This window comes from Harmonia axyridis, chromosome 2 (assembly GCF_914767665.1).
Source record: "Harmonia axyridis chromosome 2, icHarAxyr1.1, whole genome shotgun sequence".
NCBI lineage: Eukaryota > Metazoa > Arthropoda > Insecta > Coleoptera > Coccinellidae > Harmonia > Harmonia axyridis.
In genome coordinates, this window is record NC_059502.1 from 61,150,511 (window position 1) to 61,165,244 (window position 14,734).

At 32.7% G+C, this 14,734-nt stretch overlaps 3 protein-coding genes and 2 long non-coding RNA genes across 9 annotated transcripts in view; 2 read left to right on the top strand and 3 right to left on the bottom strand.

Moving 5' to 3' along the window:
* LOC123673551 (tumor susceptibility gene 101 protein) overlaps window positions 1-14,734 on the top strand; it is a 38,976-nt gene that overhangs the window by 22,577 nt on the left and 1,665 nt on the right. The window contains exons 1-6 of one of the 2 annotated variants that reach the window (XM_045608109.1): window positions 9,919-10,111; window positions 10,164-10,248; window positions 10,406-10,635; window positions 10,998-11,109; window positions 13,210-13,595; window positions 14,359-14,492. In XM_045608109.1, coding sequence (XP_045464065.1) covers window positions 10,067-10,111; window positions 10,164-10,248; window positions 10,406-10,635; window positions 10,998-11,109; window positions 13,210-13,595; window positions 14,359-14,492 — 992 coding nt within the window. In that variant the 5' untranslated portion in view covers window positions 9,919-10,066. Of the gene's footprint in view, window positions 1-9,918; window positions 10,112-10,163; window positions 10,249-10,405; window positions 10,636-10,997; window positions 11,110-13,209; window positions 13,596-14,358; window positions 14,493-14,734 lie in introns of those variants that run through there. The other variant, XM_045608108.1, reaches the window with a different exon arrangement.
* LOC123673556 lies at window positions 3,372-5,033 on the bottom strand. The gene is made up of 3 exons (XR_006746496.1): window positions 4,894-5,033; window positions 4,513-4,707; window positions 3,372-4,460 (listed from the first exon to the last, which is right to left on the bottom strand). It is a non-coding gene; the product is annotated as an uncharacterized LOC123673556 (long non-coding RNA).
* Window positions 5,366-7,096, top strand: LOC123673553. Of its 4 annotated transcripts, none has more exons than XM_045608117.1 (2): window positions 5,366-5,832; window positions 5,909-7,096. In XM_045608117.1, exons 1-2 carry the CDS (start codon window positions 5,643-5,645, stop codon window positions 6,964-6,966), a joined length of 1,248 nt encoding a protein of 415 aa, XP_045464073.1. In that variant the 5' UTR covers window positions 5,366-5,642; the 3' UTR covers window positions 6,967-7,096. The 4 variants fall into 4 exon arrangements, with proteins under 4 accessions (XP_045464073.1, XP_045464074.1, XP_045464075.1 ...); XM_045608118.1 differs by having other exon boundaries at window positions 5,390-5,832; window positions 5,927-7,096; XM_045608119.1 differs by having other exon boundaries at window positions 5,695-5,832; window positions 5,895-7,096.
* On the bottom strand, window positions 7,962-9,789 carry LOC123673555. The gene is made up of 4 exons (XR_006746495.1): window positions 9,578-9,789; window positions 8,518-8,555; window positions 8,263-8,413; window positions 7,962-8,211 (listed from the first exon to the last, which is right to left on the bottom strand). It is a non-coding gene; the product is annotated as an uncharacterized LOC123673555 (long non-coding RNA).
* LOC123673554 (ubiquitin-like-conjugating enzyme ATG10) lies at window positions 8,858-9,670 on the bottom strand. The gene has a single exon (XM_045608121.1). The coding sequence runs from the start codon at window positions 9,427-9,429 to the stop codon at window positions 8,920-8,922; it is 510 nt and encodes a 169-aa protein (XP_045464077.1). The 5' UTR covers window positions 9,430-9,670; the 3' UTR covers window positions 8,858-8,919.

Below are 14,734 nucleotides of genomic sequence, written 5' to 3' on the forward strand. Positions count from 1 at the left end.
ATGTTTTTTCCCAGCAGGAATAAAAAAAGGTGATATTATCAGATTTTGAATGTATTGGCTGCATTCTAAACTCAGTTGTTCTCGATCAATTCTAGTGACCAATAGTTTTTCTTTCGTTTGATTTTCTACACCCGATCGCTATGCAACGCGAAACACGCAATTTGACCCAAGAGGAATGTGCCCAAGCGGTAGTTTTGCGAGAAGAAGGGTGGACATACACAAGAATTGCAAAAAGGTTTGAAGTTTCCCATACAAGTGTGACCAGAATGTTGCAGCGATTCAGGGAGACAGGTATGAATGTCCGAAGACCAGGACAGGGTAGACCACGGGTAACAACTGTCATTCAAGAACGTAACTTGAGAGTTTCTTCGTTGAGACAACGGTTTGCAACCGCTCGCCTCCTTCAAAATCAGCTTGAGCAAACTCATGGGGTGTAAATTAGCACTCAGACAATAAGAAATCGCCTCAGAGAATATGATTTAAGGCCTCGTGTTGCGGCAAGAGGCCCAGCTCTTACCCCAGCCCATCGAAGGGCGCGTTTGGATTTTGCGAGAGAGCATATCCATTGGGAAGAGGCTGATTGGGAAAGAGTTCTCTTCACAGATGAGTCTAGATTCTGCCACTACCATTGTGATCGACGTTCCCTTGTATACAGATATCCACATAAAAGATATGCTCAGTGCAATTTCCTGAATAATACTGGTTTCGGGGGAGGATCGATTATGGTATGGGGTGGAATATCTTTGACTGCTCGCACAGACCTAGGGGTCGTTGATAATGGAGCTATGAATGCTGATAGGTATATAAGGAACATTCTTGAAGAGCATGTAGTGCCATTTGCTTCATACATTGGTGAAAATTTCATTTTTATGGACGATAATGCCAGACCCCATCGTGCTCGCATCGTTCAGGAGTACCTTGAAGATGTTGAAGTCTCTCGAATGGAATGGCCAGCAAGAAGTCCAGATCTCAATCCGATTGAGCAGGTTTGGGACAGCCTCAATAGAAAGCTGAGAAGTTCAGAAAATCATCCAGCTACTCTTAATGACTTAGGAATCCAACTCAGAGAAATCTGGGAAGGATTAGATCAGAACATTTTAAGATCACTCATTTTGAGTATGAACCGTCGTTGCCGAGCTATAATTAACGCAAGGGGTGGAAATACCAAGAATTAAATCACTTATCAGCATTCCAGTATTTTGAAAATTGTTTATTTCTCTTCTTCCACATAAGATTCGGTGAAATCCTGAATTTTCTTCCATTCAATGTGTCTTGTTTCGTTCAAAACCTTCCCGAGAGAATATAAAAAATAAGTTATAAAGTCAATGTAGAGTTAAAATTGAGATTTTCAGAATGTGCGTTAATTTTTTTGCGCAGTGTAGTTCAATGATATTCAGCTTGTGGGAAGTGTTTTTAATTCGCAAAAATATTTCTCTGAAAAATTATATCAATCAAAAATGTAAAATCCAAAGAGACCGCTAAAACGCTATCGAATTTCATATATGTAAAAGTTTGTTTTTATTATGGTTTCATCAATTTTTTTGTGATTATTTTGATAGGGTTATTTTAGTAGGAATTTTAATGAGAATAGGACATCAAGCAGAATAACGCTTTGAACGAGATGAAATTTTCCAGACACACTTCAAATTTTGAGTTGTAGATCGAATTTAATTTTCAAAAAAACAACATTTTTCGCCAAGGTAACTTCACTCATTCCTCTCATACACTGTCGATTAGTTAAGTGATCTATTTGAAAGGTACTCACTCAATATTTAACATCATTTAATAAAAATAATATTTATTTGCACAAGACAAATTACCTCAAGATACATGTATGTACAAATATTCACCATCAAAAATTTACATGGTTTGTCAGCTAGTCAAATATACACTGCGCAAAAAAATTAACGCACATTATGGAAATCTCAAATTTATTCTACAACTGAAGGTGTTCTCAATGATAATTATTTTTATCAGAATTATGCATGCATATGTTATCCAGTTTCAACGTTTTTCATCCGTACAGATGTTTTTTCCCAGCAGGAATAAAAAAAGATGAGATTATCAAATTTTGAATGTATATGCTCCATTCTGAAATCAGTTGTTCTCAATCTATTCTAGTGATCAATAGTTTTTCTTTCGTTTGATTTTCTAAACTCGATCGCTATGCAACGCGAAACACGCAATTTGTCCCAAGAGGAATGTGCCCAAGCGGTAGTTTTGCGAGAAGATGGGTGGACATACACAAGAATTGCAGAAAGGTTTGGAGTTTCCCATACAAGTGTGTCCAGAATGTTGCAGCGATTCAGGGAGACAGATATGAATGTTCGAAGACCAGGATAGGGTAGACCACGGGTAACAACTGCCATTCAAGAACGTTACTTGAGACTTTCTTCGTTGAGACAACGGTTTGCAATCGCTCGCCTCCTTCAAAATCAGCTTGAGCAAACGCATGGGGTGCAAATTAGCACTCAGACAATAAGAAATCGCCTCAGAGAATATGATTTGAGACCTCGTGTCGCGGCAAGAGGCCCAGCTCTTACCCCAGCCCATCGAAGGGCGCGTTTGGATTTTGCGAGAGAGCATATCCATTGAGACGAGGCTGATTGGGAAAGAGTTCTCTTCACAGATGAGTCTAGATTCAGCCTATACCATTGTGATCCACGTTCCCTTGTATACAGACGTCCACATGAAAGATATGCTCAGTGCAATTTCCTTAATACTACTGGTTTCGGGGGAGAATCGATTATGGTATGGGGTGGAATATCTTTGACTGCTCGCACAGACCTAGTGGTCGTTGATAATGGAGCTATGAATGCTGATAGGTATATAAGGAACATTCTTGAAGAGCATGTAGTGCCATTTGCCCCATACATTGGTGAAAATTTCATTTTTATGGACGATAATGCCAGACCCCATCGTGCGCGCATCGTTCAGAAGTACCTTGAAGAGGTTGAAGTCTCTCGAAGGAATGGCCAGCAAGAAGTCCAGATCTCAATCCGATTGAGCAGGTTTGGGACAACCTCAATAGAAGGCTGAGAAGTTCAGAAAATCATCCAGCTACTCTTAATGACTTAGGAATCCAACTCAGAGAAATCTGGGAAGGATTAGATCAGAACATTTCAAGATCACTCATTTTGAGTATGAACCGTCTTTGCCGAGCTGTAATTAACGCAAGGGGTGGAAATACCAAGTATTAAATCACTTATCAGCATTCCAGTATTTTGAAAATTGTTTATTTCTCTTCTTTCACATAAGATTCGGTGAAATCCTGAATTTTCTTCCATTTAATGTGTCTTGTTTCGTTCAAAACCTTCCTGAAAGAACATAAAAAATAAGTTATAAAGTCAATGTAGAGTAAACTTTCATTAAAATTGATATTTTCAGAATGTGCGTTAATTTTTTTGCGCAGTGTATAAAAAATAAGTATAAAAACATTTAAATGTAGGTATAATAATATACACAGAAAAAACACATGAATAAACAAACTCACAGTTCAAAATTTAATATAATTCAAAATCACTCAACCTATATCTACAGGATGTCCCCGGGAGTAACTGTAAATACTCTTATCCTTAGAGTATAGAATAAACAGGAGGGAGCATAACGTCCCAAAACTGATGATCAGAAGGGTAGCTGAATATGGCCGACTCACGTTTTCGCTTAGCAGTGGCGTAGTAGGATAAAAATTTTCTTCATTCAAAAATAATACATTTCGGTGAAGACTAATATTTCTATTAGAAAATGTAGCTGAAAGCTAGCAGCTATAGAGGTACATTGAACTTAATATAAATTTTATGAACGAATTGAATAATTACAAAAATTACCAGTAATTATATGTACTATAATGGAATAATGAATAAATCTGGTTGATATGGGTTTATTCAAACTTCACATATACGATTCTTTATTAAATTTTGAAGTTTTATTTTATTTTTAGTTTTGTAAAGGACAGCTTGGAATTGAAGTGAACGAATTTAAGATGGGATAGATGAATGATAATAATAAAAATAATTTTTATTAATGAATTAGATATTGAGCAATTACAATCATCCTTAATAAGTATGTACTGGGTATAATGAATTGATGAACAATTTGGCTACTATAATGAGTAAATTCTGTAACTCGGAGTGTGTCTTCCGATTTTATGGGGGGTATGTCATCAAAAAGTGGGGGTTTGCTCTATAACTGATATAATAATAATGTTTATTTGTCAAATTCTACAAAATTAACAATTCGTGTATTAAAAACCAATATATTATTATCTTTTCCAACATAGACAAAATAAAATTCCCTTATGTATGTATATTTGATTTAATTTCAATAAATGATTAAATAAATTTATGGAGGTCCAGCCATACCTGAAGATCCAGTAATTGAATACCTATACCTAAATAATCATGATCCATTAGAGCACTTTCCACACGTTTCGAGGGCCTGGACTACAAAAATCGAGGGAACTGGAAAACATTTTTATAATGTAGAAAATGGTTGTCAATATAATTTACTCACATATTTTAAACGATCTACTATTGTACAATTGTTGGTACAGCAATGGGATGTAGTCTCACTATAACCTTTGGAGTTTGATATAAACAATCATCACCAAAATGACGAGAGCATTAATTACTTTGAGTTCTAGGAACAAATTCAGGTTCATTTATAAAATGAATACATGCCGCTCTCCTGCTTTCATCTTTTGGAAACCTAGAGCAGAAAAAAATTAAAATCATGCAAATAAAATACTCAACACTAATAATTGACGATTATTTTTCCTTTGATGTCCTATAATCCATATTCATTTACAGAAAAACGCAACTAGCTAGTAATATGATGAGAATGAAGATATATAATAAACCTGAAAAATGTAATAACAAGAAACCCTTGTCTTACCTTATGCTACGCATATGGGTTTTGTTGGTTAACTTTGACAGCATGAAACGCTAAAGTTGAAGAGAATTGACCATATTCATCGTCGCCATATTGTTATGCGACAATACCAACTACCCAGTGTTCCCAACGAAGAAATATTGAGTTTACTAGAAAAATTCCACAATCTAAAGTTTATAAGTGAAGTTTATGTGTACCTTTTCTGGCTGCTACGCCAGATAGGCTTGTTTGGGACAATATTATGCATTTTTGGAAATAGTCAGTGGAAGAATAATCTCTATGGCAGATAGTATTTTTGATATTAGCGGTATTTTTCTAGTAAACTCAATATTTCTCTGTTGGGAACACTGGGTAGTTGGTATTGTCGCATATCAATATGGCGACGGTGAATATGGTCAATTGAATCATGGAAGGGAGCTCATGGCATTTTTCCGTTCACCAGTTTTAACAAAGGAATACCGCCTTATGCTACATGTATTATATGTTCTAAGATTCAGAAATATCAGCAATCAGCTGAAAGTCTGAAGCATCTGATCTGACGCTGAAGCAACTGAAATGTCACAGAATAACATGAAAATTAATCAAATACCCATATCTGTGATAAAAGTCAAAACATTGAATGTTTTAACGTTTTTTAAGCGATAACCAAGTACCTGATAGTTTTAATGCCAATAACTTGAATTTTAAACCAATCCATTATCTATAGTTAATGTTAATTAACCACCTCAGCATTTCATAAAATTAACAAGAACATGGAAGGCCAAAAATATTCCTCAGAAGTCATGTCAAATTCTAACTTCATTAAATTGCCAAATGATTCAAAGGACGAAGATATAAAAAGCGACGAACCAATTGTTATCAAAACTTTATACACTGAAGAAATTTATCATGGTAACAAATTGAAATCACGAATTGAATTGAGTAGAAATCTTGAATTTCCAAGTGAGTTTAAAATTGTAGAATCTTCCAAAAATAAGTATAGTTATAATAATTTCAATTTAAAGGCGCTGTATGCGAGTAAATATTGATTTTGCAGATAGTTTAGATAAACTTCCAATCAGACCACTTCTACAACCAGTAAAAATGAACGAATCTGATAACTATTCGGATTTTGAAAAGCAGGAATCAGAAAATGAATGGAAAGTGAGATATCGTCGTGTGCCCTACAAACGAAGAGAAGATAATTTTGAACCATTTAAATCAAAAGATACTTATAAAATTATAAACCCTGCTCAAAATCAAGTTGAGAAACAAAGTAGAATTCATAAATGCATAAGTATATTTGCAGTCATATTAATATTATTTCTGATAGGAACATATATCATTCCTTATATTCACTATTCCAGTGGTCCTATTCCAGTTGATAGAGTGGAGAAGGCATTACTTAAAAAAATTTTGCAACAAAATCCTTCCATAACTACCATTGTCGAGAACCTGAATAAACTTAATAACCGACCTCCTCAAAAAATTTTAACATGTTTAGTGGGTCCAACTGGTGTGGGAAAATCACATCTTATCAATATTTTGAGAAAAGAAATTAGTCCACAAATTAAGATTTTTCATGACTCTGATTTTCCAGATTTGTCTTCTAGGGAAAGCGTCATTACTAAGGATCTTCTCCAAAAGCTATATTTCTCTAATTTGTTTGTTGTAGTGATTGATGATTTAAAAATTGATAATATGGAAAGACTGAAAAAATTTATAGAGATATTATTTTCAGTAGAAAATAATATCCTGCTATTAACTGTATTTAATTTAGAGACTAAAGGCTGCCTAAAAGATTCATCCAAATCAAATGCTAATTTGAATGTAATAAGGAAAAATCTAGAGCATTTCACTGAAAATTTTCATATTGCTCATTTTAATTCATTGAATGAAGAAACTGTAAAACACTGGTTGGTGAAAGAAATAGCACCCCAAAACTTTCCATCTGAAATAAATGATATATTGGTAGATGATTTATTGAAACGGCAGGACATTAAATGTCATGGTCTGAAAGGTTTACATTCCAAATTACTTCTTGAATTGTCTCGCTATGGAGAAATTATAAAAAAAATTTTACTAAATAAAACCTAGAAATGTGAGTAATTTCATATACCTACCTAGCATTTACTTCTTATTAAAAACATTCTCTTTATAAGTTGACTTCCTACTTTTACATTTGTATTTAATTTTCAGTTTCCTTCAATAAATTGTTCAAATGTAACCTATTTATTTTCATTTTGTAATATTGTAGACCTACAAAAAAATTATCAAATGGCCCGAATATTACTGATTCAAAAAAGGGTGAAGTTTATTCAATTTTTTTATATAACTCTTATTCTTCTGAGTGATAACTTCTACAACTATTTCTATTTTCCTCTCATTTAATTTGCAAACATATATGGATATAAGAAAGGAGCGAGTCACAAAATTTTCACCTGTTCAAATTTGTTTTTTATGGTGTTTATTGATTATTGTGCAGTATTAAACATTTTATTGACTGGAGATAAAAATATGAAATATTAAAAATTTATTTTTGACTTGATATAATGGATACGAGGATCAAATCATCAGTTTATTCCCAATGTTAATATGAATTAAAAAATAATAATAAATAACTTTCAACGACATTTTCAAATATAGGTACCTACCCCTTTAAGTTATGGTTTGTCTTATTATAATTTCTATCAATCCAATTAGTGAGTTGTGAGAAAATGGTAATGGTGAAAATAATTAAGAAGAGAATGAAACGGTATGTTTTAGTATATGTCTAGTATCGATATATATCCAACTTTTCAACCTTTTTTAAAGTAAATATTTGAATAGAAAACATTTTCTTCATTATATGTCTCATCCCAAGAAAAATTTGCCTATTTAGCCCTTTCAGTCATTCTTTTTTGTTTTTCATTAAAAAAATCGTTATTTCATGTATGGCAACATTTTGGTGTACAGAATACTTATTCATTTCAAAAAAATTATTTTTTTTTGTTTTTGTCCGAATTTTTTCATGTCGTCAATTGACGACATCGTGATAAAGCTATTACAAAGTAGGTAGTGCTTTTACGATGAAATGAGAATCAACTACAGCGTTCAATAAAATCAAAATTTATATTATCATTGCACATGGAAAGCTACAAAACAATTTTGTTCTTAGTCAAACATAAATGTATACTGCATTTTTCATATAAAACCATAGAAGAACCACTACAATCAATAAGTTTACATCTAGAAGCAGATGGTTAAACCTTGCGAAGGGGAAAATGTCTGGTATTATCATATCATATATCATCTATTGGTCTTGTTTCTTGAAATTTTTTTTGTCGTTGTGGTTTAGAATTTCTGAAAAAAGGCTGCTTTACAGAAATCAATCAGTAAAATGGAAAATTCTACCATTTATATCCTCATCCAGGTCGGTTATCTTTTTCATCACTCAGATATTTCAATCTGACAACTCATCTGCTAAAGTAACCATTTCCTCGTAGGTAAGTGGCTTTTATCTGCTGATTTTTGCCACTAAATAGAAGTTTTCCTTCTTCAAATCCTAAAAATGTTTGTACCAGTAAGTCACACTGTCGTCAAATGATGACATGCAATTTTAAAAAAATACAGAAATCTTATTATAAACAATTACTTCATAATACTTACTTAGAATCAAAGACACAACTTTCAACAGCAAGTACACTCTGAAAACACACAAAAATTCTTAGATGGTGTTAAGTGTTTTTATGGGCTGAAAAGATTGTCAACAATTGTATACGTTATGACTCAACGGCAAGAAATTCACAATTTCAGCAAAATCAGACTTAGAATTCCATGTCGTCAATTGACGACACAGTGACCGAAAGGGTTAAAATAATACTGTTTATTAAAATTCCATTAGATTAGAGCGATCTGATGATATATTCATCTAATTATTATAATTAGATTTAAATATTTCTAATCATATGAAAGTTTGTGGTCTCTATTATTTGTAATAATGCTTTTGTTGTTATTTGTGTTTTTTATTGAAGTTGGCTTCACAATATAATTCATAGGAGTATTTCTAAATCAACAAAGTTTTAGGTATGCCTGGCATAACTCCAAGTGTACGAAATGTCCTATTGTAGTTAACCAAGAAACAACAGGATTTTTACTATGTTCAATAAATGGCTGAATAACTTCATGGGTTCTACATGGATGCAAAGTCAAAATAGGTGTCTGTAAAACTGGATGGTCTAACTGTGTTAGGGTATCATACATACTATCAGTATTAAATTGAGAATTATACTTCCAAAATTCCTCTAAAGTTAATTTAGTTCCATCTGGTTTCCATATATTGAAGGCTAGTATAGGAACACAATAACTCTTATGATATGCAATATGATATTCAAAAGTTACAGTAATATTCGGCATATCAACATGTTTTACCCCTAAAGTGATTATACATTTCTTTGTAATGTAGATTGACTTAGTTCCTTCTTTCTGATGTAATTTCCATCCATCTCGGTATTCATTTGATATTCTCAAAATTTCTTTTATGTTTTTTTGAAAATTATCTTCATTGAAATTTTCAAGCATGTCAAAAATTATCTGTATTCCTCTAGCTTATCCTACCCTCTACTTCATCCAAAGGGATAATATAAGTTTATCTATATATTTGAAAACTATTTTCCCTACGACACTGGTTCTGAGATAGGAGAAAGTAACAAAAAAAAGGTATTCGCACCTTCATCAACAATTCAATATTCTTTAATTTCTTGAAGTGACTTAAGAATTTATTTTAACTTCCATTTATTTATTTGGATAGGAAAGACTGGAATGCGAATTGCAAAATGAGTGTCATTTGAAATGTCCTGTCAAATTTATTTAAAACCTATTTTATTTCCAATTGGTCACAAAATTTTTTATTTTAATTTTACTTATAACCATTCAATCTTCAGTTATTTATTCCGCTTCGGTTAACAGCTGAAATTTCACAGATAACAGAGTAGAATTTTCAGGGAATTAACTTGCTTGTAGTGTTTTCCAGTTTTCTGTCTGTGTTGATAAAACAATGACATACGTCACTTTCAATTAAAAACAATGAATAATCTCTTGACTTGACTATCTGATTATTAAAAAGTTATTACTCCAAAACATAATAAAGCAAAAATTCTTTAGTGAGTTCATACAATTCTTACAAGCAAGAGATCAATATTTATTCAAAACTAACAAAATGGCAAATATTGACGAATGTGAAATACGAATGTGGCTCTTCAAAGTAAAGGTTTTCCGTGACATTTTTTTATAAAACTAATTGCTTTTTATTTTAGTATAGAAATCTTGAAGCGACTTTGAGAGAAATATTAAGTGTTACGACTCATTACCATGGTTTACAAGTTTTGAAGGACACTTATAGTAAGTTGAAATTGTTGTTTTTGTAGTATAACAAAAATATTTCCATACTACTTTGAAGGCAATATTTTAAATATAAGTTCTTAGTTCTCTTATTCTGGTATTAATAAACTAGCATGAAATGGTATAAACTAATTTTCTATATGGCCTTTTTTAATAGTTTTCAACGATGGAACTCCAATGGAACTAGTACAGCTTAATGGCACAATACCTGTAAGGTTCAAGGGCGCAGTTTATAACATTCCTGTTTGTATATGGTTAATGGACACACATCCCAATAATGCCCCAATATGTTATGTGAGACCAACAGCTGACATGTCGATCAAAGTTTCCATGTTTGTTGATCAGAATGGAAAAATATATTTACCATATCTTCATGATTGGAAACCAGTATGTATATTGTTTTTTGTTATTCATAGACATGTAGGATGGGTTAATTCTCTTCATTGGTATTATAGGACAATAGTGATTGATTCCATTTATAGTTTTTATCGAAAATAGTTGAATGGATAATTGCTCATCAACTAATAGATTTATTTAAACCTAATGTATTAGCACTTCATAACTTCTCAGTTATGAACAGTTATTTGACTTTTAATGGTTTTGGAATATGTTTGTGTAGCTCCTTTTTTGTTCAAGAAAATTGCAAAATTTTTTCAATAGTCAATTCTTCGTTATTTCAATATCTTTGTATTCAAGAGAAATTTTGTTATTTTCATTTTAAAGAACTAAGTTAAAAATTTCTTTTTCAGAATACTTCTGACTTATTGGGTCTGATTCAAGTTATGATTGTAACATTTGGGGAGCAGCCTCCAGTTTTTGCAAAACCTCAAAATAAAGAGATACCACCTTATCCTATGAATTGTAAGTATGATTTGCATATATCAGGCAGGTAGATATGATGTTGCCAAAGAAATGTCTGTTAATCTATTCAAAATGGTATTATTAGAGCCGGCAAATTACGATCATGATCATGGGTAGAAAATTTGGTAGAAGACAGGGTGAATCTGTTGTATAAGGTGTGCAAATAAGCGAGGTAAGCGGCTATATCTCAGGATCCACTCATCGTAGAGACTTGCGGTAAAAATTTTTACCACTAAGGTCTACAAGCAAACACACTGGAAAATTGTTTTGAAGGTTATACCCCTCGCTAGGGGGCGTAATAGCTATCGTCGAGTAGAAAAATTAATTTTACTCGAAAATGTTTCATTTAAAGTTGAAGAATAAAATAAATATCATCACTGTAATCCTTGGAAAATTCTTTATGTTTTTGAATTATCAGTTTCGATTTTACGACATCTTATAAGGGTGGGGGAAAGAGAGAAATCTGACTGATTGAAAACTTCAGTTTTCAACATCTTGTTGATTGAGATAAAAATATACTCGTGATAAATTTTTTTTCGCTGTTTTCGATAGGGGCGGAAGTTCATTGTTTTGTTCATTTTACTCCGAAATTTCAAATGTAATGATAGGATTTTCTCAACAGAAACAAAAGTTCCATCAAATTTTCATGAAAAAACCTGAAGGTCGCAAAGCGATAGTTCAGGCGTTCTGAAGTTATGGCCGAAAGATGATATTCTTCAACTGATGCACTGAAAAACCAAATTGTGTCTTCAGGTTCTGATAGAAACAGAAATTTCATCAAATTTGTATGAAAAAACCAGAAGGTCGCAAAGCGATAGCTTCAGGCGTTCTGGAGTTATGCCGAAAGAAGATATTCTTCAACTGATGCACTGAAAAATCAAATTGTGTCTTCTTTCGGCCATAACTCCAGAACGCCTGAAGTTATCACTTTGCGTCCTTATGGTTTTTTCATACAAATTTGATGAAATTTCTGTTTCTATCAGAACCTAAAGACACAATTTGGTTTTTCAATGCATCAGTTGAAGAATATCATCTTTCGGCCATAACAATCAACAAAATGTTGTCCCTCAAACGAGATATGATTTGCTCAAAAATGTTGAGCCAAACTGAAGTTACAGACATTTCAATCAGTCAGATTTCTCCCTTTCCCCCACCCTTATAAGATGTCGTAAAATCGAAACTGATAATTCAAAAACATAAAGAATTTTCCAAGGATTACAGTGATGATATTTTTTCTTCAACTTTAAATGAAACATTTTCGAGTAAAATTAATTTTTCTACTCGACGATAGCTATTACTCCCCCTAGCGGTAGGGGTATGAACTTCAAAACAATTTCCAGAGTGTTTTCTTGTAAGATAGCATGGAAGAAGCTGCAAGAACTTCTGTCAGAGTTTCATCCTAACTTACTAGTGTCTCTGTGGTAAATGTCACAAGATATCAAAACAATACATCAATTTAATTCCATACCGATTAACATTCTACCAAACAATAGTTTTTTTTTTCTGACGAAGCCTGTTTTCACCTTTCTGGGCATATCAACTCACAAAACATGAGAATGTGGAGAAGTGAAAAACCAGAAATTTTTTTCATTGAGACACCACTTCATTCTCAAAAACTTGGAGTTTGGTGCGCTATAACTCAGAGGCGAATTAATAAAAGTTGATTCAAATTAGGGAAAAGAGGATAATCATATATTTGCTACCAATCAAAATACTCAGAAAAAGAGAATGAAACATTTCGCGACAATTGTTTTGCCAACATTAAAACATTAGTGGAAATTACTTTGTTTTATTTCATCTATAGTGAATTTCCATCAAGTAAGGACCGAATCAATCGAATATTGTTGCTGATTGTTACCTTGTAATTTGGAGTTTTCCTTTTGTTGTTATTGTTATTCTTTCCATTTTCTATCAAGAAAAGAATTAATTTTATTGGATTTAGAAAGTTTTTGATTTCTGGGTAGAATTATCTCCCTTAGCTTCATATATTTAACGCTAGCTCTTATGTATGTATGTTCTCTGAATTGGTGATCAATTTATTACTTATTTAACTTTGTGAAAACATGTTCGCAATTCAGACAGTTATTTTCGCTATTTCAGCTTTCGGTAGTAATGCCTACATGCCATATCCCAACAACCCTTATCCTCAATCAAATTATCCTGGATATCCTAGTTATCCCCCAACAAATTCACAGTCAACAGGAAGTTACCCACCGCCATATCCTACATCATACTCAGGCTATCCAACACCGGGTGGGTTTGGAAGTGTTAATTCAGTGTCGACACCTGGTGGAACAGGAACAATCAAAGATGAACACATTAGGGTTTCTCTTTTATCTGCAATAGAAGATAAATTATTGCGAAGAATGAAAGAGGTATTTCAACAAAATCAGGCCGAATTGGACACCTTGAGGAGGACGCAAGATGAATTGAAGCAAGGGAAAGCAAAACTGGATGTTATTTTGAGCAAATTGGAAAAAGAGCAGGTAAGAATTATTTTGTTGAATGAACATTAAAACCTATTAGAACAACTACTGAGCGACTGCCAAGGTATTTGTGACAATTCAAAATAAATTCTATCAAATTATTAGAGATTCCTTGGGTAATTTCAAGAAAGAAGTCCTATAAACTTGGGTCCGCAAACGCTTTGTTTTTGAGATACAGGATGTTGAAATTTGATTTTTTTCATGGTTTTTCCTCTTAGCTTCAGCATTTCACAAGATATTCAACTAAAATTTTGCATATATATTCCAATTTTGTGTACATCACGTGATATGCGAATTTCGATTGTAAATCAAAAGGGTGATATTTTTTCTAGAACAGTGCTCTCTTTTTTGCCCCAGAACTTATTTTTGGTGGATCCCTGGTAATTTAGAATCTTTGATCTAGAACTAAACTTTTTGGTTTCTTGTAATTTCGTTGTATCTGCTACCAATTTAGAGAAAAAATGTGAAACACTCATCATTTGTGTTTAACATAGGGGTGATACAAGAAGTATCTAGTCCTTGATACTTCTTTCAGTGATCAGTAGAAGTGATGAATCAATAATTCCTCCTTTTAAATTTTTACTGATTGGGGAATCAACTTATTCACACGATTTAATATCCAACTGATATTTCTTCCAAGTATGAGAGAAAAAACTAACGAAGATCACCATAATCTGATTACATGCTGCGGCGAGCCCAAACATCTATTTTCTAAGGAAAAGAAAACGAGACAACAACAAGAATATATAATATTTATTTTCAGAATGATTTGGATAAAAATATAACCCTTTTGAAAGATAAGGAAGAGGAACTTGATAAGGCTATACAAAGAATTAGTAATGAAGAACCAATAGACGTTGATGAAGCTGTTACAACAACTGCTCCTTTATATAAGCAGTAAGTAGAATTTGTTTTTGAATACTTATTTTAGTATTAGTTTTTTTGTTATCAGAGTCCGAATATATGCACCATGTGTATGAGCAGGTCTTTTTTGATGTTGAAAATTTGCATAGTGGAAACCCCCTGTCAGAAGTTCAGTAATAATATTTGTCTGTACTTTAAGGTCTTTTCAGTGACTTAATAATTCAATCATAAAGATTTAAAGAATTTGAGAGTCAATAAATAGTTGGAAGTAGTAG